At 40.2% G+C, this 22,176-nt stretch overlaps 1 protein-coding gene across 1 annotated transcript in view; it reads left to right on the plus strand.

Annotated features, from left to right (window-relative positions):
* Positions 1-22,176, plus strand: part of LOC126470012 (DNA polymerase theta-like) — a 347,322-nt gene that overhangs the window by 225,291 nt on the left and 99,855 nt on the right. The window contains exons 16-17 of the mRNA XM_050097913.1: positions 11,521-11,662; positions 11,741-13,722. Coding sequence (XP_049953870.1) covers positions 11,521-11,662; positions 11,741-13,722 — 2,124 coding nt within the window. The remainder of the gene's footprint in view (positions 1-11,520; positions 11,663-11,740; positions 13,723-22,176) is intronic.

Raw genomic sequence — 22,176 nt, forward strand, 5'->3', positions numbered from 1 at the left:
CAAGTCACCACCTACATCATACTCCCTGTCCTTATCGAGACTGTGACCTGCTCCACCCACTGTCACTATCTGATCCTCCTTCGTAAAATTCTTACATAACTCCCCTATGCTTTCAGTCACCTGAGCCAACCCTGCATCAAGCTTCACAATGCGGGTGACCTAGTACTCGCTCCCCAACACTTCCTGCACCTGCTGGCCCACATCTCTACCATGGGAACTACCTAACAGCAGAACCTTCTTTCTGCTAGACTTTGCAACTAACCTAGGCCTCCTAATTGCTGAGGACTGTTGCAAGTTCCCTACATCTACAGCTACACGAGGCTCTCTCCACTGAACTCTGACAGTTGGTCATATCTATTGCATGTATGCAAAGTAAAACTGTCTGAATACCTCCTCCTTCCTATCTGCCTTCTTGCCAACTGCCAGTTCCCATTCCCCACCACCCTTCACCCTCCTCAACCTACCTAGTTCCTCCTTTATGCATTGTAACTGCACCTGAAGGGCACAAATCTCATGCTCCTGCTCCTCTATCAACTTATTTCTACTACAGATTCTGCATTCCCAGGAGAAGACTCACTAAAATGACCACTGCATTCCCCCCAATGAAAATACTTTGAACAAATCCAACACCGTAACCCACTACTCACAGACCTACAACAGAGCCCACACTTCTCACTCATGTTAAAATTTTACAGTTACTGAAAAAAACTATACGTCTATGTTACCAAAGATCAGTTACACCAGAAGAAATATTTAAGAACTAACAATAATGGTCTCGAAATTCTCTGCCTACTAAGAAAGCAACTACTTGTATTAATACTACTACACTGCAGGTAATATCAATACCAACAAAGCTTCACAGAATTATTAGCCAAAACCAAAACATTCAAATGGCCACAGTAACACTAAGCGAAGTTAAAAACTGAATGAAAATTTTACTGAAATATTTCACTAGAAACAGTAATAAACGCCAGTTGGAAACTATAGCATGAAATTTCCTAAACGACTTCAACGCACAGAAACTCTAAACAACACAGAGAGCGAATGATTACAAAAGTCATTATTTCACCACAGATGGCACGCAACACCGCTGAAATCTATTAAATTTAATAATTGTATTACAGAGCACAAATAAGTTTGTCAGTACTTGGCTTTATAACCGCTACAGCTGCAGTGCAAGCCGCAAAATGTCTGTCTGATGCATGATGCTTGCTTTCCGCAAAGCCTTGACAGGCATCCTTAACTTGAATATGGCACCTATATCTCTTATGAAGGACACCTACGACCATTTGCATGAGCAAATATCACTACAAAATTTCTGTTTATTGGTTAACTTTAAGTTGAAAGTTTGAATAACCTAACTGGAATGGTAATGGAAAGAAGACGTTGCTGTGAGACAAAGAATCTTATATAACAACAACATGTTATTTAATAAAATAATGAAAATAACTCCTTGATCGTTCACTTTATTTAATGGTATGGTTATATGAAATGCTGGCCCGTCATCAGTGATACCAGAAAAATAGCAATTTTATGCAATCTGACTATATGTCCTAACTTAGGTGACTATAGGAGCCATCACGCAGAGTGTCTATGCTCACCAGAGTCTCAGCAGGGAATGCCTAACCGTCTCCCCCAGTCCGGGGTCCACACACGGTGGCTGGAAGCGCTCAGAGAGTCTGCACAGCGGCTATTTGCCAAACTGATGGGGCATGCTAAAGCGCAGGGAACCTATGTCTCTCTGGTCAAGTGCAGTCGCACTCTACTTGATACAATGGTTGGCTAAACTGCATCTCCACATTCAGAGAACCCACAGCAGACAGCCCACTCATACACTAGCAGAGGACCTGCATTCACATTTGCACACTATACTAAGAGTGATGATATAACATAATTCTGGATTAAAATTCCCTGAATTCGGAAGGGCACCCAGGTTTGTTTTGAGCATGTGACTCTTGTAACAAGCCATGTAGCGGCTCACATGGAGCCGTTACATAACCTTCCCCTTCTGAGAAAAAAATGAGCAGTAAGTGTCCTTGCTTTGGAAGGGCATTTTTTTAATCACAGTGGCAAGAGCTGCATCATGTAAATATATGGTTGACCACTAATTTTAAGTACACATAGTTCTAATCATCTAATATATACAACATAATCTATGGAAATTATTAACTGTTAACAAATTATTCTCCTTCAGTGAATATCGACACAACCCTGATGCATTAACATATAGGCCCATGCCCTTCTGCAACATCATTGCGCAAAACATACATGATTTGACTTAGCATTTAAGCTGAATGCACATCATGTCATCTATTCCCTAGGCCAAGCATTCCATTTTAACGGTTATGTAAGTGAGTGCAGTTTTGAAATTGTTAACAAAGACATGATCATTTTCTACATTTTAAACATTCGAAATCTCAAGAATCTTTCACATGTTCATGTACAAATACATACTTCTAATAACACATGTATAGAAATCGATATCAACTTTTGGGCACTAAAATTATTAGTATCTTTTTGTAAGTGTGTCCTCCTTTGAAATAATCTGAAAAACAGAGGAAAATACACAAAATCTTTAAACTTGAAAAATTTAAGCAAATTAGTGGAGAAACTTAAGCAAGTTCAGTTAATACAACATTCCCCCACTTATTTTCGCACTTCATAAATATTTTCCCTTTTTTTCAGATTGTCAAACAAATATGATTGAAATTTCTGATATTATCATATAAAGTCGTTAAAATACTTTTAAGGTTCATTACAGAACTTCGGATTAATGTGGTAAAGTCCTTTCTTTAATAATGGTCCATATTTTCTTTAGTTAGAAAACAAAAGATCAGTTTGAAAGTAGAATTTCCTTCTCGCTACAACAATCACGGATTTTAACAAATCAGTCTCTATCATTAACATTTGAACATTTTTGAAAAATTGCTTAAGGGTAATAAGAGTATAAAATCAGGTCCGCTTTAAAAAATACACACTCTACCTTTGTTAAATATGTGGCACTTTTGAGCACTTGTATTCACTTCACTATTGGGCATGGGGCATTTGGAGGACATCCGTGTTGGGCTACTTGGTGGTTGGAGGGAGGAAACTTGTTTTGCAGGTAAGGACTGTAGACTGTCCCTCTGTCACGCAGATCTACTCCTTGCCTCTGGCCTCTTCCTCACAATTTAGCAGCAGCTCAACAGGACCTGGGGTGCCCCATGTTTAAGCTGCAACAGGACACAGCTGCACGTGTTTCTACATCAGGTGAGTGTCAACCTCCAGGGCAGGATGAACTCTCACCAGCTGTCAACGCCTCTTGCTGTGTCGCGAGTGCCTGGACCCGCCTGGCTGACATCTTATAGTAGTGTGGCCTTATCAGCAAGCGGTGTGCTGACAGCAACAACTCATGACATCACCCCTCAGTAGCGTCATTCCCCTTTCTTCCTTCTGCAGTCCTGCCATGCCCGACTCTGGTGGTGAGTCTGGCATGTCTCTTAATTCGGTACTGCAGACAGTGGGTGTGGTGGTGTTGCTAACACGTCACCACTGCCTGCACCCGTCCCTCTTCTCTCATCCATCCTGCCGCATCGCAACGCCTGACCTAGAGTAGCCAAGCTCGCCTCTTCCGGTTGCTGCAGTCTTCAATTTTGCATTTGCCAATGGTAATTTACTTCTCTGGCTTCCTTATTTTTGTTTTTCATTTCCGTGCCCCTGGCACGCTTCATGTGTGTCTTGCTTCCTTCCTCTTCGCACTGTTGAAGACTTAATTGCTGCAACATAAATTCTTCCCACAAAATGTATTATCTTTTCTTCTACAATTAAGTCTTCCTGGTAAATCTTGTTACTGCCATTTTGACTCTAGCGTAGACGACTTACATTGCCTTGTTGACATTATAAAATATAATACTAGGGACACAACATCTATGAGTGATATTTAATATACAAAATAACACTCTTGACCTGTATTACATAAATTGTATATTGATACCCTTTTTGCTATTCTATGAGTGGCTTTATGTTGGATATGTGATGCAGCCCTCTCGATTTCTTTGTCCGTAGGGTCTGGACTTCGATAGCATTGGGGTGAGGGATACGGCACACTTGGTAAGGTCCACTGTAAAGGCTAAGGGATTTTTTGCAGATCCTTTGCCCCTTGTTTGATAGCATGTGTAAACAAACCCACACCTTTTGTCCAATACAGAAGTAGATTTTCCATACTTTGTTTTGGTATGTTTTCTGCCTTATTTCGGCAGCACGCTTTATGTTCTTCAAAGCTATGTCTGTGATCTCCTTGTGTCGGGGTTGTCTTTCCTTCGGCCATGCTACCAGTTCTTTGATTCGGTTCGGAGGCTCCATATTTCTCAGTTCTAATACCGGTGGCAACATCGTTGTCGCATTCAGCAACTCGTTCAGAATTTCTTGGAATGCCTTTATATGCACATCCCACGTATTGTGCTTGCAATAACAGTATAGCCTACACAGCTGCCGTAACTCTTTCATGACGTGCTCTGCAGGGTTAGACGATGGGTGGAACAACGAGATAAAGTTCACCTTCATTTTTCTCCCCTTTAACATCTGCAGCCAATGTTGAGACCGGAATTGCAGCCCGTTGTCCGAGATTACCAGTCTGACCTCTTACAAATGCCGCCGCTACCGTTTTTGTCATGGCTTTCCTCAGTGAAATAAAGCAGACAAATTTTGATGTTAGTTCCACAGCTACGAGAACATACGCGTAGCCAGAATTCGTCCGAGTTATTGGCCCAAACAGGTCCACCACAGCAACTTCTCGCAACCTGTTTAGAATTATCGGGTACATTGGAGCAGCGAAAGATGTGGTGGGTGGCTTGGTCCTTTGTCACAGTTTACACACTCTGATCACCCGCTGTATTCGTTTTAGCATATTATTAAAACATCACGCCTCGTGTAGCTTCTGAAAGTTCTTCCATGCTCCAAAGTGTCCATAGCTTAGGTGGGTGTACCACACTAGTTTATTGATCACTTCCTCAGGTATTACCACTAGCCATCGCCGGCCTTCTATGCTCCATTTCCGGAAAAGAATCCCGTTTTCTACCCTATAATATCGCTGAATTGCAGCTTGATTTCTGTCCCTCCACTTTTCCTTCCCTTCTTTGAGTATGGGATCCTTGTCTTGTTAGCAGCCGACATTCTTTAGTGACATTGTCACAAAGTTTTTTAAGGTGACTTTTTTCAGGTACAAAATGTTGAAATTGTTTTTGCCTGGTTCACCGTCTACTCCATTTCTTAGGCCTACCGGAGCCCGAGAGAGAGCGTATGCAATCAGGTTCTTTTCCCCTGGTATATACTCGATTGTAAAGTTGTATTCTTGTAGGTAAAGCGCTCAGTGGGATATCTTGCGGTAAGCCAACTTTTCCGACATCAGAAATTGTAGTGTCCGACGGTCAGTAAATACCTTCGTGTTCCTTCCGTATAAGAAGTATCTAAATTTACTGAACGCCCAGACAACTGCCAGCCCCTCGAGTTATGTGACCGAGTAGTTTCTTTCTGCTTGCAAAAGAAACGGTATTCCAGGTCGACGAATGATCAGCGTCTTCTCCTTGAAACAGAGCCGCACCAATGCCGTTCGCCGAACTGTCCGTCATGAGGTAGAAATCGCGACTCAAGTCTGGGTGTGCAAGAATAGGTGCATTTACTAATGCCTCCTTCAATCTTTCGAATTTGTCCTGTACTTGGGTGTCCCAATACCAAATCGTATGCTTTCCTGTTAGCGCGCAGAGACTCCTAAGAATTCTCTTAGTTGCCTCTTCATTGTTGGCCTTGGAATTTCAGCAGTTGCTTTAATTCTCTCGGGATCGGGTTGTATCTTGTCCACCGAAACTATGTGACCTAGAAACTTTATTCTCTTACGCCCAAACTGAGATTTATCTAGGTTCACTGTTATACCAGCTCGTTCAAAAGCGTCTAATAAACGGTTCAACACCTCATTGTGTTCTTCCCAGGATTTTTCTGCTATCAGAACATCATCAATGTGTAATGTAATTCTCTCACTTAGGACCTCAGGAAGGATGCTGTTCAGGCCTCATATGAACGCTGCTGCAGAAACATTTGGTCCAAATGGAAGCCGTTTAAATTGGTAACAGTTCCCATAACACAAAAATGCGGTATACTGTCTATACTCTGGATGCAACACGATTTGCCAGTAAGTGGCTCTCTTATCAATGGAGGTTAATACCTTCGCTCCATGGAAATGTTGCAATAATTCTTCTATGTCCTCTGATTCTGCTTTAATAACGATGTTGATTTGCTGAGAATCCAGCACCAATCTCACCTATTCATCCTTTTTCGGTACCACTGAAAGCAGTGAGTTGTATGAACTCATGGCGCGTTCAGTTACATCCTGATCGAGCATCTTCACGACCTCTGCCTTCACTTTTTCTTTATGTGCTAACAGAATGGGGTATGGCTTCATGAAAAACTTTTTGTGTTCCCATACTTGGATCTTGTATTCAAAACCTTTTATCGCACCTGGTGCATCCGAAAATATTCTCTCGTGATTCCTTAAAAACTGTAGCAATCTTAAATGGGTGTCCTCTGGCATGTCTCCTACACTGTGCATGCTTTCTTCAATTATTTTTCTGAAAACCCCATCCCATCGGTGTGCGGATAGCGGTAGGCTTACTCCGCTAATACAGTTTACGAGAATCTTGGGTTCCTGGTACACTCCCGGGTAAATGAGAATTTGTAGGCAGCTGGCTTCAGACTCGTCCCTTATGAACCAATTATTGAACTTCAATTCAACGGGCTTACCCTCTCTGTTTAGACACACGATACCTCCACCCAAGTCTACAATAGCCTGGTGAACGTTCATGAAGTCCACCCCTAAAATTACTTCAGTGTTAATTAAGGGCACAATGAAGAAGTTTTCCTCGAACTCCTTGCCCTGGCATTTGAACATGATCCTAGTCTGCCACTTGACTTCTACACTTCTACTGTAGATTGCCCCTTTCACCTTCGTCCTTCGCAACGGCAATGTCGGCCGAGCTTCCAGCTCCCCGCATTTTCGGAATGCAGCCTCACTGACAATCGATATCAGACTTCCCGTGTTGATTACGCAGTTCAGTGATACCACTTTCACTGAGATGGCAATCACCGGACTAACAGCTGAAATCCTGTTATCCATTTTTTCCTAAAGTAATGTTTCCCTAATATCTTCATGACCTATGCAACGTACTTTGCAACTTTCCATCATCGGGTGTGGGCTAATCCCATCTCCCTCGACCTGAATTGGTCATAACTGTTGTTTTCCCTCCATTTCTGGTCCTCTTTTTTTTTTTCAGCTCTGCCAGTCTGATTTCCACATCATCGGGAATAGTGTCCCTTTTCTTATCCACCGGGGCCTGCCCGTATTTTTCACTGCCATTTCGTGATGAGCTCGGCCAGTTACTGTTATTGTATTTTCCTCTGTTGCGGTAATTGCGCGCGTCGTGATTGCCATTGCGCCATTTGTTAGTATATTTCTCATACTTGCTTTTGTTCATTTATGATACTTGTTTTTGTTCACCCAGTTACCTTTGTACCCAGTCTTGCACTGCCTCGAACCAATAGGTCGGGAGGAACTCGCACTGAAACTTGCTACCATCGTGCACGTGTGCGCTACAGCTCTCATTCGCACAGAGGGTTCGGCTTTGAGATGCCCACACATAAATTCTATTTTATATTCATCCAGCCAGTTGGGTGGTAGACAAACTGGTATTGTTCAAGCCAAGCACGTGGGTGTATCCCTTCGCCGAGTTGTGGAAGACTTCGAATTTTCGCACAGAGAGAAAGTGTATGTAGTCAAACCCTTTTGCTTCCCTCCTGTATGAACCTGTGCATGGATTTTTGTGTCCTTCCCGACATTTCCCTATATCCCTACGCTTGCTAGTTTCTTCGTAGTCCTCCTCATGTCTGCAATCGCGTCCCTCGCTACTGTCTTGTGTGCCTTTGCGCAAGTGGTTTCCCTTTTCAGTTCCGCACGCGAGAAGGTTCTCCATGTAAGCCACGTGTTCGCATACCTCATTTGTAGCATCGTGTTGTTGGCTGTTGACCTCACATTGACCTTCCTGAAACCTCCTTAATAATAATTTGATTTCTTCATTATCTATTGCATTCAGCAACAAAGCGTTCTCACTACTTTCTGATACTTTAATATCTGCAACCTTTTCCGTGAGTTTTTCTAACTCTTCTTTCACCTTCTTTATTTCCTCCCTCTTTTGCACTTTTACAGCTTCTACTTTTCCCACAAGTTCCACGATTGCCCTAGTGTTTGTATCTAGCTTTTCTTGAGTTGCTTTGGCTGCTTTTATCCATTTTATCACCTTTTTCCTTTTGCTATTACACCTTTCTGTTAATGTTTGGAGTCCCTTTTCTAATTTTTCCCCCCTTTTTCTCATTTCGACCTGAACTCTTTTCTGTTATGTTTCGACAGCACTTAATCTACTACCTTCTACTTCAAATTTTTCATTGACATTGTTTACAACGTCCTTTCGAACCTCTTGAAGTAGCGCCTTATTCTCTTCAAATTTCACATTTACTCCTGTCATGATGCCCTCAAGTTTTGAGTTTAATTCTGTATCTACTTCATGCATAAAGCCCTCCAGTTTTGAGTTTAATTTCCTATTATTTTCATCCTGTTTCACCATACTTCCTTTCATCATCCTACCCAACTCTGCCACGCACATGTTATTCGGGTTTGTGTTAGCCGACATACTTTGTCTACTCGCTATTGTCTCGGTTTCATCAGCGCTCGCGCTTGGATCCGAAGTCACGCTACCAGTCGGGCAGATAACCTGCACATTTTCTAAGTTCAGCATTGCCGCAGTGCAATTGAAATCGAGGATAATCCTGTTGCTTGTCTCACCCGCGCCTGTCTCCTCTCTCTCCGCGGCTACCTGATTAGTGACAACTTCCTCTGCGCCTGACCTATTTATCCTCGCACTGCTCCTTGATTGACCACGTGTTTCCATTTCGGATACTGGGATCATACTTTTGCCTAAAGTACATAGTTAATAGAGCTTCCCTATCTTGACAATGCAAATCACGATGAATTATTTTTCGTAGCCTAGCACAAGTTATAATTATATGCAACCTAGCACAGTCATCACACGCAGCCTAACACTTTTATTGTCACACACAATGTAATTTAAAATTCCCCAAAATATATGAATATAAGACACAAAGACAATTGCCCCCAAAATCACACAAATAAAATCACAAAGCAACGCGGTATATGCAACGCAGTATTTGCAACACTGATTATTCAAAAATTGGAATTGTGACACCTGTGAATATTTAATCATTTATTAGTACATCCTAGCAACCTCACAGCATCACAAAAGAGTTCGTAATTTGAACGAGATCCTAGGCTAAAGGGTCACCATTTTGAATGATAACTTGCTTTCCACAAAGCCTTGACAGGCATGCTCAACTTAAAAATGGCACCTGTATCTTTTATGAAAGATGCCTACAACCATTTGCATGAGCAAATATCACTACAAAATTTCTGATTATTGGTTAAATTTAAGTTGAAAATTTGAATAACTTAACTGGAGTGGTAACGGAAATAAGATGTTGCTGTGAGACAAAGAATTTTATATAACAACATTTTATTTAATAAAATAATGAAAATAACTCCATGATCATTCACTTTACTTAATGGTACAGTTTCATAAATTGCTGGCCCATCGTCAGTGATACCAGAAAAATAGCAATTTTATGCAACCTGACACTATGTCCTAACTAAGATGACTATAGGAGCCATCACACAGAGCGTCTGTACTCACCAGTCTCAGCAGGGAATGCCTAATCATCTCCCCTAGTAGGGGGTCCACACACGGTGGCTGGAAGGGCTCAGAGAGTCTGCACAGTGGCTATTTGCCAATCTGACAGGGTCTGCTAATGCGCAGGGGAACCTATGTCTCTTTGGTCCAGTGCAGTTGCACTCTACTTGATATAATAGTTGGCTAAACTGCACCTCCACATTCAGAGAACGCACAGCAGACAGCCCATGCATACGTCAGCAGAGGACCCGCATTCACATTTGCAGACTATACTAAGAGTGATAATATAACATAATTCTGGATTAAAATTCCTTGAGTATCGGAACGGCACCCAGGTGTGTTTTGTGCATGTGACTCTTGAAACAAGCCATGTAGCAGCTCACATGGAGCCGTTACACTGACAGAATGTATTTTTCCAAAGGGATGAAAAAGTGGGAAATTGCTGGACCAATTTTATATTCCTCAAAGGAGACTATGTCAAGAAATAAGGTGAGTCGTTCACAAACCAACATTTTTTCCTGCTTTTTATGAGACTTACCAAACCACCCTCATACATACATACACACATACATACCGCAAACAATATGTTTCTTGGATAGCCTTTTCTTTTATAGCTTTTTCCTCTTGTTTCTGATGTACTGAAGACACAAAACAAATAAATATAGAATCTTCACACAAGTTAAAGTACAGGACTGCACCATCTATCAAATTGTAAACCTGGTTACAACAGCCAGTGCCCCCCCCCCCCCCCCCCCCCCTCTCTCTCTCTCTCTCTCTCTCTCTCTCTCTCTCTCTCTCTCTCTGCATTTAATGTGTCACAGGACAACTGCCTTTCCCCCAAGTTCTTGGCTCTGTCTGTCCAACATCTCTAGCATGCACACACCCCTACAAAAATGGCAACACACTGAGTATGTGAAGTCCAAGAAAGCACTGTGACTACCACTATGCATATATCACTGAAATGTCAATCATAAAGTTATTTTATTCACAATGTAAGAAGCTGAAGTTTTAAGATCTCATTTTAGAACACAGTTTGTAGTTCATTGATCATGCTCTTCACATTTTTAATCTACTTGAATTCCAAATGAGTGACACCATTGTGAATTTTAAAAATGTGTTGACCTCAAGTTATATCATAGAGTAACATTGTTGACTCCATGCGTAGAATATGAAAGCAATAAGCAATCTGTGTGTTCCTTATTTTATCAGTGCCCACTTTACTGTTCAGCAAGTCCCCATACTTTAAAATCGTAGGTGCTGTTAACCATGAAACACTCAGTCTGGTGACAGCTGGCTTTAAGACGAACTTTATATCTAGCCTTTGTTCATAGGATTGGAATCCTACTGCTTGTCATAGACAGCTTTTTATCATATGCCGAGTATACAAATTTAATGCCATGCTTTTGGGTAATCAGCCAAAGAAAATGGAATAAACACCTTGGCTGAACACCTGAAAGCACACCATTTATCAGATAGGCTGATAAAACCTGGAAAATCACAAATATATAATCTATTGGCTATCCGACAGTCACTGGTATATCATAGTAGCACTGCTATTTGCTCTAACTTGCTATAGAATTTGGTAATTTGAAATCATTTGCCTGTGAGTCAGTTTGCAGCCCAAACAGCTTTTCTTATAATTTACGCAGAAAATATTTTCTATCTCATACAAAGTAAGTACTGATTATGTATTCTTTTAAAGTTACATCACTACAGTATTTAATTAATTATTTTACAGTTCAAAAGAATTGGATGGGGAATCATCTTTTGAGACTGCTAAAAGAAATGAAATGAAAAGTGTGTGGATAACTGGTAGACGTGGTCTGACAGAAAGAGAAGCTGCAACATTGCTCATTAAAGAAGCAAGGTTTATGCTCCAGGTAACACAAATAGATAATGGTTAAAAATTAAATATGTGCTGTATTTAATGTACTGATGTGTGTCTTTCCTTTTTGCAGAAAGAACTTGGACTGGCTGATGCAAAATGGGAGATGGTCGGAGAAGCCTCGGATTCTTCGGGTTACACTAGCTCTTCTAGTACAAGTTCACATGAATCCTCTGCTGAACATAGCCATATTTTGGACGAAATTGTGGAATGCCATGCAACGACGCAAATGACATCTGATGAGAGTGTAAAGATACGTGCAAATGAAAAAAACAAAAACTCTAGTCATCTTTGTGAACCTGTCTCTTTGAGCTCAAATGAAACCAAAAAACAAATTATAAACATCGCAGGGAACTCTTTACTAACAGAGAGAAAAGAAATTAGTGATTCGCCTTGTGTTTCCAAATGTGATACTTCAGCTCCTGGACCATTTGAAATACATTATAAAACACATCAAGACGATCTGAATGACAGCTTACATCAGGGTACTCCAGATAAATGCGTTATAAAAGAGACAGAAAACGCTACAGAACTTTGTGACATGGGTCAGCCCATACCTAAAATGGATCATGGTTTAGATCTTTCTACGTCTGAAAGGTCCGCATTCGAACAAGTTGATGATGCCATTGTTAAAGACCACTCGAAAACTGTAATAGACTCTTCAATTGAAGATCTGTCGCATGAGAGACCAACTTCAAGTAGAAACAGCTCTGATTTCTTTGCATCACCTTCTTCTGAAAATAATTACAGGAGTCCCAGCCTGTTTGGGGACAGCTTTTCCATAAATACACAGCTTGAAGATGTTCTAGATTGTAACATCTCACCTGTGAATACCACAAAGGTAGCTGCACATGTCTATAACCTACGGAAAAGAGAATCTGAGAAAACAAATATACCTTTCTCACCTAAACAAGATTCTGCTGACAACTTTTCAATAAATACGCAACTTGCAGATGTCCTAGATTGCAAGATCTCACCCTTGAATGGTGCAAAGACACCACTACCCCTCTTTAACTTGAAAGAAAGAGGAGACTGCATGAAGACAAATATGCATTCGTCTCCTAAACAAGATTGTACAAGCAGCCTTATAGTAAACACGCCTCTCGGAAATGTCCTGGATTGTAACATTTCATCTGCTACAGAGACACCTCGGCAAGTATGTAACAGTCAGAGAAGTGGAGAACGTGGGAAAACAACTTTACTTTTGTCTCCGAAACAAAATTTTCCATTGTCAGTGGAACAACATGATGATAAACAGGCTGCTCTATTAACAGAACACACAAACACAAAATCAAAAACCATAGGATTTGCTGATGATTCAGTTATAACAGATTCTTTTCTTGAAAATGCTTTCAGGACATATCTCCCATTGAATTCAGAAGTAGTGTCACCATCAGATTCTGAAAAAAGTGAAAGCACCTCTAGAAAGAAATCAAAGTTCTCTACAGTGGGATTGAAGACACCAAATGCAAAACCAACCAAAGATGGAAAGTTAACACTCTCCAAGAAGAAGCGAAAGAATCATGAGAATGCAACTGATGTGGAGTTGATGAAAAGCTTGGTGAGCCCATCAAAAAAAATAAGACTTTGCACAGGTATAAACAGTGAAAAATCACCTCAGGTATTGCTCGCAACTCACAATAAGATTCCAGCGAGATTGAGTAATGTATCTTTTGACACTCCAGCTGACCATGTCTCTAAAAACCTCAAGGCGAGAAAACTAAGGTTTAGCAAAGTTACAGTGTTTCACAGCAGCTCAGAAGAGGAAGGAGAAGAAGACGAAGAAAATAATGAGACTAACGTCCTTGCAAGATCATCACAAAAGAGCACAGTACAGTCCTTCTCTTTGCGTAGCAAAATGGCACCAGTTAGTATGAAATTTAATACACCACGCAAAAGCAGTGCCCAGAATGCTGGTGAGATCAGTGAACCGGGAAGGAAACTGGATGTTGAAAGTGGGAGTGAGAAGCAACTCACCTCTGCTATGAGTGAGGAGAAAGATGGAAAGCAACGGATGGTACAACTTACTCCACCTGTGAACTGTAATTTATCAGGGTGAGGAAGCTTGCTTGTTAGTTTGTATGTATGTCATATGATCAGTAAGTTTCTTTATACTTTGTATAATTTTCTTTTTAATAGATAAAAATGTACCAAGTACAGATCACATTACAGTTGAGACCTTTATGATCAAATTAAATGGCTAAATGTTGAAATTGTATGTGTATGCAGACTTACGTGAAAATAATGTGATTCAGTTAATTCTGTGAGATCTGCTACTGCAGAATGGAAAAGCCTGTTGACATTGTATGTATGGATCAAGTTAATTGGTGTACTTTGGAATCCTCACAAATAAATTAATTAATGACATCAACTGCAGCTACACCAGGACTACTTTGGTTACACTATGTTAAAGTCAACAAAGTTTTTGGCATGACTCTGTTATAGACAACTGTTGTCCTAGAATTCATAAAAATGCAGGTTGCTCTAGTGTTACATATGGATCTTGGTGGATGGGGCCTCCTCTCTATCTTATATACGAGGTGCGGCTAGAAAAAAACCGGACTGATGCTGGAAAAAACATTTATTTACAATTATTTACAATTTCATGTTATCTCCTTCAATGTACTCTCCTCCTCGGTCTCTACACCGCTCCATACGAATTTTCCACTGTTCATAGCAATGTTGCAGATCATATTCGGTAAGTCCATACATTACTTCCGTCGCTTTTTCTTTTACTGCTTCAACAGTCTCAAATCTAGTTCCTTTCAAAGCTGACTTGACTTTAGGGAAAAGAAAAAAGTCACAGGGGGCCAAATCAGGTGAGTAGGGTGGATGATCTAAGATGGGAATGTTGTGTTTTGCCAAAAACGTCTTCACTGACAACGCACTGTGAGCTGGGGCATTGTCTTGGTGAAGGATCCATGACTTTTTTCTCCACAAATCGTTTCGTTTTCTCCGTACTTGCTCACGTAGGGTAGCCAGGACGCTAATGTAGTAATGCTGATTCACTGTTTGTCCCTCTGGTACCCAATCAATGTGCACAATCCCTTTGATGTCAAAAAAAACAATCATCATTGCCTTGAATTTCGATTTTGACATTCGTGCTTTTTCTTGTCGTGGAGAACCAGGAGTTTTCCAATGCATGGATTGGCGTTTAGTTTCGGGATTGTAAGTAAAAAACCACGATTCATCGCAAGTAATAACATTTTGTAAGAAGGTGGGATCACTTTCAATGTTTTCCAGGATGTCAGAACAAATCCTTCTTCGGCGTTCCTTCTGTTCAATTGTGAGACACTTTGGAACCATTTTTGAACACACTTTGTTCATGTTGAAACTTTCATGAATAATCTGCCTAACACTTTCCTTGTCAACTCCTGTTAACTCAGACACTGCTCTGATTGTTAAACAGCGATCTTGTCTAACAAGTTTACCGATTTTTTCAATGTTCGCATCAGTTTTTGCTGACAATGGTCTGCCAGTGCGAGTGTCATCACTGGTGTCTTCGCGGCCATCTTTAAATCGTTTAAATCACTCAAACACTTGTGTTCGCGATAAACAATCATCGCCGTACACTTGTTGTAACATTACAAACGTTTCACTTGCAGATTTTCCTAGTTTGAAACAAAATTTGATGTTAACACGCTGTTCTTTCTGTACACTCAACATTTTCCGACGCACAGAGAAAATGTCAACTACTTAAAACAGACGCCACGGGCAGACTGAGTGCAGGAGGCAGATGAAACTCGAGCAGTAGGCGGAGCGAGAGTCACGTGACAGGCCACGCGACTTTCAGCCTTATTGCATTCGTTTTATTGTTTCACCAGTACTAGTCCGGTTTTTTTCAAGCCACACCTCGTACATATAGTCTTAAAGAGTCAAAATACCATTTTCAGTGCTCATGACCTTTTAAGAAGAATATTGCTTGCTCAACTGCATATTTAGCTCTATTTGGTGCCATAGCCAATTAGTGATTAAGTAGTGCTGGCACATAACCAATGGATTTGTATTATCAGTCCATTTTGTGAACACTCACAGCTTGTTAGCCTTAGTGTATTCAGCTTCATGGCATGCTTCTCCACAGAGGAAGAAGGAGGGGAGAGGAGGATTCTTTCTCCAAAGATGTTCGAATACACACTGAAGCTGCAAAGAAACTGCTATAGGCATGTGTTTTCAAATAAAGAGATACGTAAAGAGGCGGAATATGGCGCTGTGGTCGGCAATGCCTATATAAGACAACAAGTGTCTGGTGCAGTTGGTAGATTGGCTACTGTTGCTACAATGGCAGGCTATCAAGATTTAAGTGAATTTGGACATGATGTTATATTCGGCACATGAGAGCAATGGGACACAGCATCTCCGAGGTAGCAATGAAATGGGAATTTTCACTTACAATCATTTCACCAGTGTACCGTGAATATCAGGAATCCAGTGAAATATCAAATCTCCGAAATTACTGTGGTCAGAAAAAGATCGTGCAAGAACGGGACCAGCAATGACTGAAGAGAATCGTTCAATGTGACAGAAGTGCAACCTTTCGACTAATTGCTGCAGATTTCAATGCTGGGCTATTGACAAGTGTCAGCATGCAAACATTCAATGTAACATCATCAGTATGGGTTTTCAGAGCCGAAGGCCCACTCATGTACCCTTGATGTTTGCTCGACTCAAAGCTTTACACCTCACCTGTGCCCATCAACACCGACATTGGATGGAGAAAACCTCACGAATCCATGGACGCTGCATGTTAGCAGGGGACTGTTCATGCTAGTGGAGGCCCTGTAAGGGTATGGGGCATGTGCAGTTAGAGTGATATTGGACACCTGATAATCTAGATATGACTCTGACAGGTGACACGTACATAAGCAATCATCCTGTCTGATCACATGCATCTATTCATGTCCATTGTTCATGCTACACCCCACACATTCAGAATTGCTAAAGAGTGGCTCCAGGAACACTTTTCTGAATTTAACAGTTTCACTGGCCACCAAACTCCCCAGACTTGAACATTACTGAGCATATGTGGGATGCCTTGCAACATGCTGTTCAGAAAGATCTCCACCCCTCATACTTTTATGGGTTTAAGGACAACTCTGCAGGATTCATGGTGACACTACTTCAGACACTAGTCGAGTCCATGCTATGTCATGTTGCAGCGTTTCTGTGCTTGCAGAGGCCCTACACAAAATTAGGCAGATGTACCAGTTTGTTTGGCTCCTCAGTACACTGACTGTAATTAACTTTGGCAGATCAATGATCAGTAAACATACACCAGGTTTCAGTAGAGTCAAGTTTTGTTTTATGCTCACATACATAGTGTTCATAAGACCCAAGTCATGTGTGGGTATCTCAGTTAGTAGAGCACTTATCTATGAAATGCAAAGGTCCTGAGTTCAAGTCCAAGTCCAGCAAACAATTTTAATCTGCGTGGAAGCTTCTATCAGCACACCCTCCCCTGCAGAGTGAAACATTCATTCTGGATAATGTGTATCATTTCTTGTTGTTATCTATTGGACCGGTGAGGTAAATTCACAGAAGTGAAAAGTGTAGGTTATTTCATATATCTATAATAATCTTGAACAATATTAGGAAAAGGATAAATCACCACAAAGCTGACCCGTTGAGCTGAAGACAGGCACAGCAAAATGACTGATACGGTATAGCTTTCAGCCAAAGCCTTCTTCAGTGAAAACACACACACACGCGCACGCACGCACGTGCGCGCACCACGCAGACATACATGAGTGCTACCACCAGCAGCTCCAACCAGAATTGGAGCTGCTGGTTGTGGTGGTTATGTTCTCATGGAGTGTGCTTGCTTGTGTTAATATATCTGTGTGTGTGTGTGTGTGTGTGTGTGTGTGTGTGTGTGTGTGTGTGTTTTCTCTGCTAAAGAAGACTTTGGCCAAAAGATATAATGTGCAAGAGCTTTTCTTTGTGCCTGTCTCCAAATCAGTGGGTCCTCTTTACATTGAGTAATGATATATCCTTTTTCCAAATATTGTTGATATTCCAACTTGGAGTTCCCATTGGATAATAATTTTTAGGTTGCTTATATTAAGGAATATTGCAGTGCCCTGTCAGGATGTGATCATAGTAATAATCATATGGGTAATACTTTCTCCAGAGGCTTTAGGTGTAAACTGTTGTTGTTAGGAATTCTGCTACTGCTCAAGTGTGTATCAGAGCTAGATTTATTCAGAAGCAATATGTGAGAACAGTTTGATGTACTTATAATATTTTAATAATTGAAAGAGTAAAGTTGACTACACATCATGCAGTTGAGGTACTGAGCACACAAGCTCTTATTCATTTGTCTATCAAACACTCAACATTTCAACTACGTGGTGAGCGTTTACCCACACTCAAATTATTTCTAACTGTTTAGCACTTTTCAGGATTCTATGATCTATTAGTATTGTTTGGTCCTAATGCATTTGCCAGTGGTCAATTTGTGGTACAATATCATTTTTGTTATTTATTGATTCACTATTTTAGGTATGGTTTTGATAATGATAATAGTTTAAAGAACAAATTATGAATATGTTAATAATTTTCTCCAAGAACTCTATGAACTGTTCTTCAGGAGTTCAGCACAACTGCCTTCTGTAATTGGTGACAGAGCAATGACTGCAGTTCTAGGTACTGTGGACACTTCCACAGTTTGTTTTGGGATAACACTAGTGTCCAATATTACTGTTGGTATAATGTGCACTGATTTCAGTTTTCTCATGGCCTCTACCACATTTGACAAATCGCTGTACTGTATTTAGACACTTCTCATTGCAGGAGGCTTGTGAATTATGGGGGCTGAGTATAGTGATGTCCTTGAGGAAGGTGACTTGCTTTGTATTGTTAGTGAGACATTTTATCTTTCATGGTGTATAACCTGAATGACTATGCTGTTCATGTTAAGGCATTATCTTCCCACAAACTGATTTCACTGCTGCTGTAGCTGCTATGTAGATGACTATCTATACTTGGTACAGAATTTCACAGGTTTTGCACCATCTACTGTGCCTAAGCTGTGGTATTTCTAATATTCTTTGGTAGTTATTGTTTGTTATTCATAATGGACTTTTATGTTATTCAAAGTGCAGCAGCCTTCCTGGTATTATTAGTGATGTGACTGTTTTGTATAATTTGAGCAATGTCTTCTCGGATTTTATTCAGTGTCGGTTTTGGTGTAAGGGTGCTTATTACAGTAATGTGTCACTTGTAACTCTCATGTTGTTCTATTTGGTACCATAGCTGATTAGTGACTAAGTAGTGCTGGCACATAATGAATGCATTTGTGTTATCAGTCCATTTTGTGAACACTTACAGCTTTTCAGCCTTTAGTGTATGCCACTGAATTACAATTGACTGTGATTCAGCCAAACAGTTGCAGTTTGTGACTGGCATGAATTGGAGATGCTGAGGACACTTCCCTTGTGATGGTAGTGGATTAATGTGATCAAATGGGAGGCCATCAGGAATCCTTTCCATCAGTGCCACCTCATCTGCTGTCATCCTCAGTGGCAGTTCCAGAGTTGCCCTGACAATCCACAGCTGTATTCTTTTTGGTCTTTTTATACTTTCTCCAATTTAGTAGTTATTTATTTTATGCACTCTACCTGCTGCAATGTCTTCATTGTTCATCCATTACCCTAGGACCCACTGTTTTGCAGAAGATCATGCACTCAAGCTTCTTGGCTTCTCTGCCATCATTTTCTGTCATTCTCAGACATTCATTTGTATACAGACATTTGGGTTTGAGCACTGTGTTACAGTGCTTGAATTCAATTTTTCTTGAGATTCCATTTTCTTGTATAGGACATGTGTCCCACATAAAATGTTGCCACCTTCTCCAACCTGCTGCCACTAGCTTCTTTTTTGCAAGTTCTTGTCCGCACTATCTCACCAAGGTATCTGAAATTTTCCACTTTTTCTATTTTACAGATTGTGTCATTAGGTGACAAGGTGCTGTTTACATGTTGGTTATGTACTCTGTTTTCTCAACAGAAGTTTGAAGGCCAGCTTTTTCTGCCTGTTCCTTCAGCATGTTTATCTGTTTCACATCTGTAGACTTTTTTCCAATGTGAACTTTGTACACTTGCCCTTTATTAGCTAACTCCTTTTCCCCTTCTCTAACATGCAGCTGAAGAGAACTTGGGTCAGTGCATCACCCTGTTGGACTTAAGTTATAATTAAAAACTCTTTGGAAAATTCTCCCTTAGATTTTATTTTTGAACGTGTCTGTGTTAGAGTTTGCTTGATAATTTCCACTGTTGTAGAGTCAACTCCAAACACTATCAACCTGTCAAACTATATTTTCTCATTGACTGAATCATAATCTTTCTTAAAGTTGGCAAAGACCACTATCAGATTGTTAGAGACATAGTTTTCTAATACTCTTTTCAGGCTTAAATCTGCTGAATTATGATGCCCCTTTCCCAAATCCATCTTCATATTTGCCAAGTTAATGATCTACTCATTGAACCAGTCTAGCCTGCAGTGCTTTGGAGAGTACCTTGTATGTTTGTGGTACAATAGAAATGTCCTGATATCTGATGTCAGTTCTTTCACCCTTTTTATATAGAGAGTGAATCAGTGCTGTGTTTTGTGTTCTCCAGTTATTATTCCAGTTTTCTAGATCATTTCTGTCTCTTGATTTAGAATGTTAATGGTGATTTCTCCTCCAATTTTTAACATTTCTGCTGTGATTGAGTCTTCCCCAGAGGCTTTGTTGTTGATCTGTTCTGTGACAACCTTCTAAAATTTGAAAGGAATAGGATGTGTTGAATTGTTGTTTCTTTGCACTGGAGATATTCTCAGACACCTGTCTCTGGGCTCTTCACCATTAATCAGTGTCATGAAGTACTTGGCTTGGATCTCACAGTTTTCTGTATTGTACAGTTCCAGATTACCATTGTTTCTGTCGAAGTTCAAATTAGGTGGCTGATAGCCACTTGCATTCTGCTTTAAGGCCCTTTAAAAATCCCTGCTGTTGTTTCTTTTAAATTCTGACTCAATGGTCTCAGTTTCTTATATGAATTAGGCTATTTTTGCTTTACAGAGACTTTTGCAGCCTACTTTCATAATTTTTATGCTCTGAGTGTTTATCTTTTGTTTTGTCAGTGTATCATGATTCATAGGTTATTGCTCTTTGGTTGAATGCCTTGTCACAGTCTTCAGTCCACCTCAAATGTTTATGCCCACTTTGTAAGGATGCCACATCTTTTTGCAGTATGTGCCATATTTTTACAGATATCCTGCTAGGTTTCTATTTTTCCTTCCTGTAACAGCTCTTGAAAATTGATTTGTTTTGCTTTAGCTTTTCAGGATCAGTACTTATGATTTTACCCTGATGAAGTTTTTTCTTATTTCATGCAAGAAATCTGATCTTTACTTGCGTCTGAGTCAAAATTGGATATTTTCCTTACTTCTACATATATATCTTTTGTAATAATTACATTCTTCTTCCTATTATTATTATTATTTTTTTTTTTATTTGTATTGCATGAGTGATTTTCTAGATATTTTGCTCCTGAATATAATTAAGCTGCTGAAGATGTCGCTTTGATACTGCAGTTCTCAACAATAATGACTTATGTTGTAAGTAAATTAGCATTCTGAACTGATAGAACGAATACAATACAGATAATCATTTCAAGTATAATAATTATTCCTGTCACGTGATATGAAGATCTAAGGAAACTGGGCATGTGAGTAAAACTTTGGAGCTGGTTGCAGAAAGCTGTGGTCCTTCCAACAGCAATAGCAGTGATGAAGTCAGTGCAACCCATGGATCAGAAGTGAAAATATTGTGTCCCTGTTCCCAGTATATTGTCCATTACTTTATGTTATCATTTGCTATGTGAAATAATAATAATAATAATAATAAAGAATAAAATAAAAGTCAATATTATTATTATTATTATTATTATTATTAATAGTAATAATAATAATAATAATAATAATAGCATGCTGTTGCTTTGTTGTCATTGTTGATGTGGCCTTCAGTTTGAAGACGGATTTGTTGCAGCTCTCCACACTAGTATATCCTTTACAAATCCCTCCATCTCTTTATAAGTGCTGTGACATACATTCATTGCTTACTGTAGTCAAGTGTTGGTCCCCCTCTACAGATTTTATGCCCCCCCCCCCCCCTCTCTCTCTCTCTCTCTCTCTCTCTCTCTCTCTCTCTCTCTCTCTCTCGCACACACACACACACACACACACACACACACACACACACCACACACACACGCGCGGACTTCCCACCTTTACCAAATTAACTTTTCCTTGAAACTTCCTGGCAGATTAAAATTGTGTGCCAGACCTGGAACATTTGCCTTTCATGGGAAAGTTCTCTCTACTGACTTAGTTACCTAATGTGATTTGTGACCTATCCTCAAAGCTATATTTCCAATAGTATCTCTCTGCTACCTTCTAAACTTAACAGAAATTTTTACCTAACAGCTTTCCAGAATGAATTTTCTTTCTGCAGTGGAGTGTGTGCTGATC

Source organism: Schistocerca serialis, chromosome 1 (assembly GCF_023864345.2).
Source record: "Schistocerca serialis cubense isolate TAMUIC-IGC-003099 chromosome 1, iqSchSeri2.2, whole genome shotgun sequence".
Taxonomy (NCBI): domain Eukaryota; kingdom Metazoa; phylum Arthropoda; class Insecta; order Orthoptera; family Acrididae; genus Schistocerca; species Schistocerca serialis.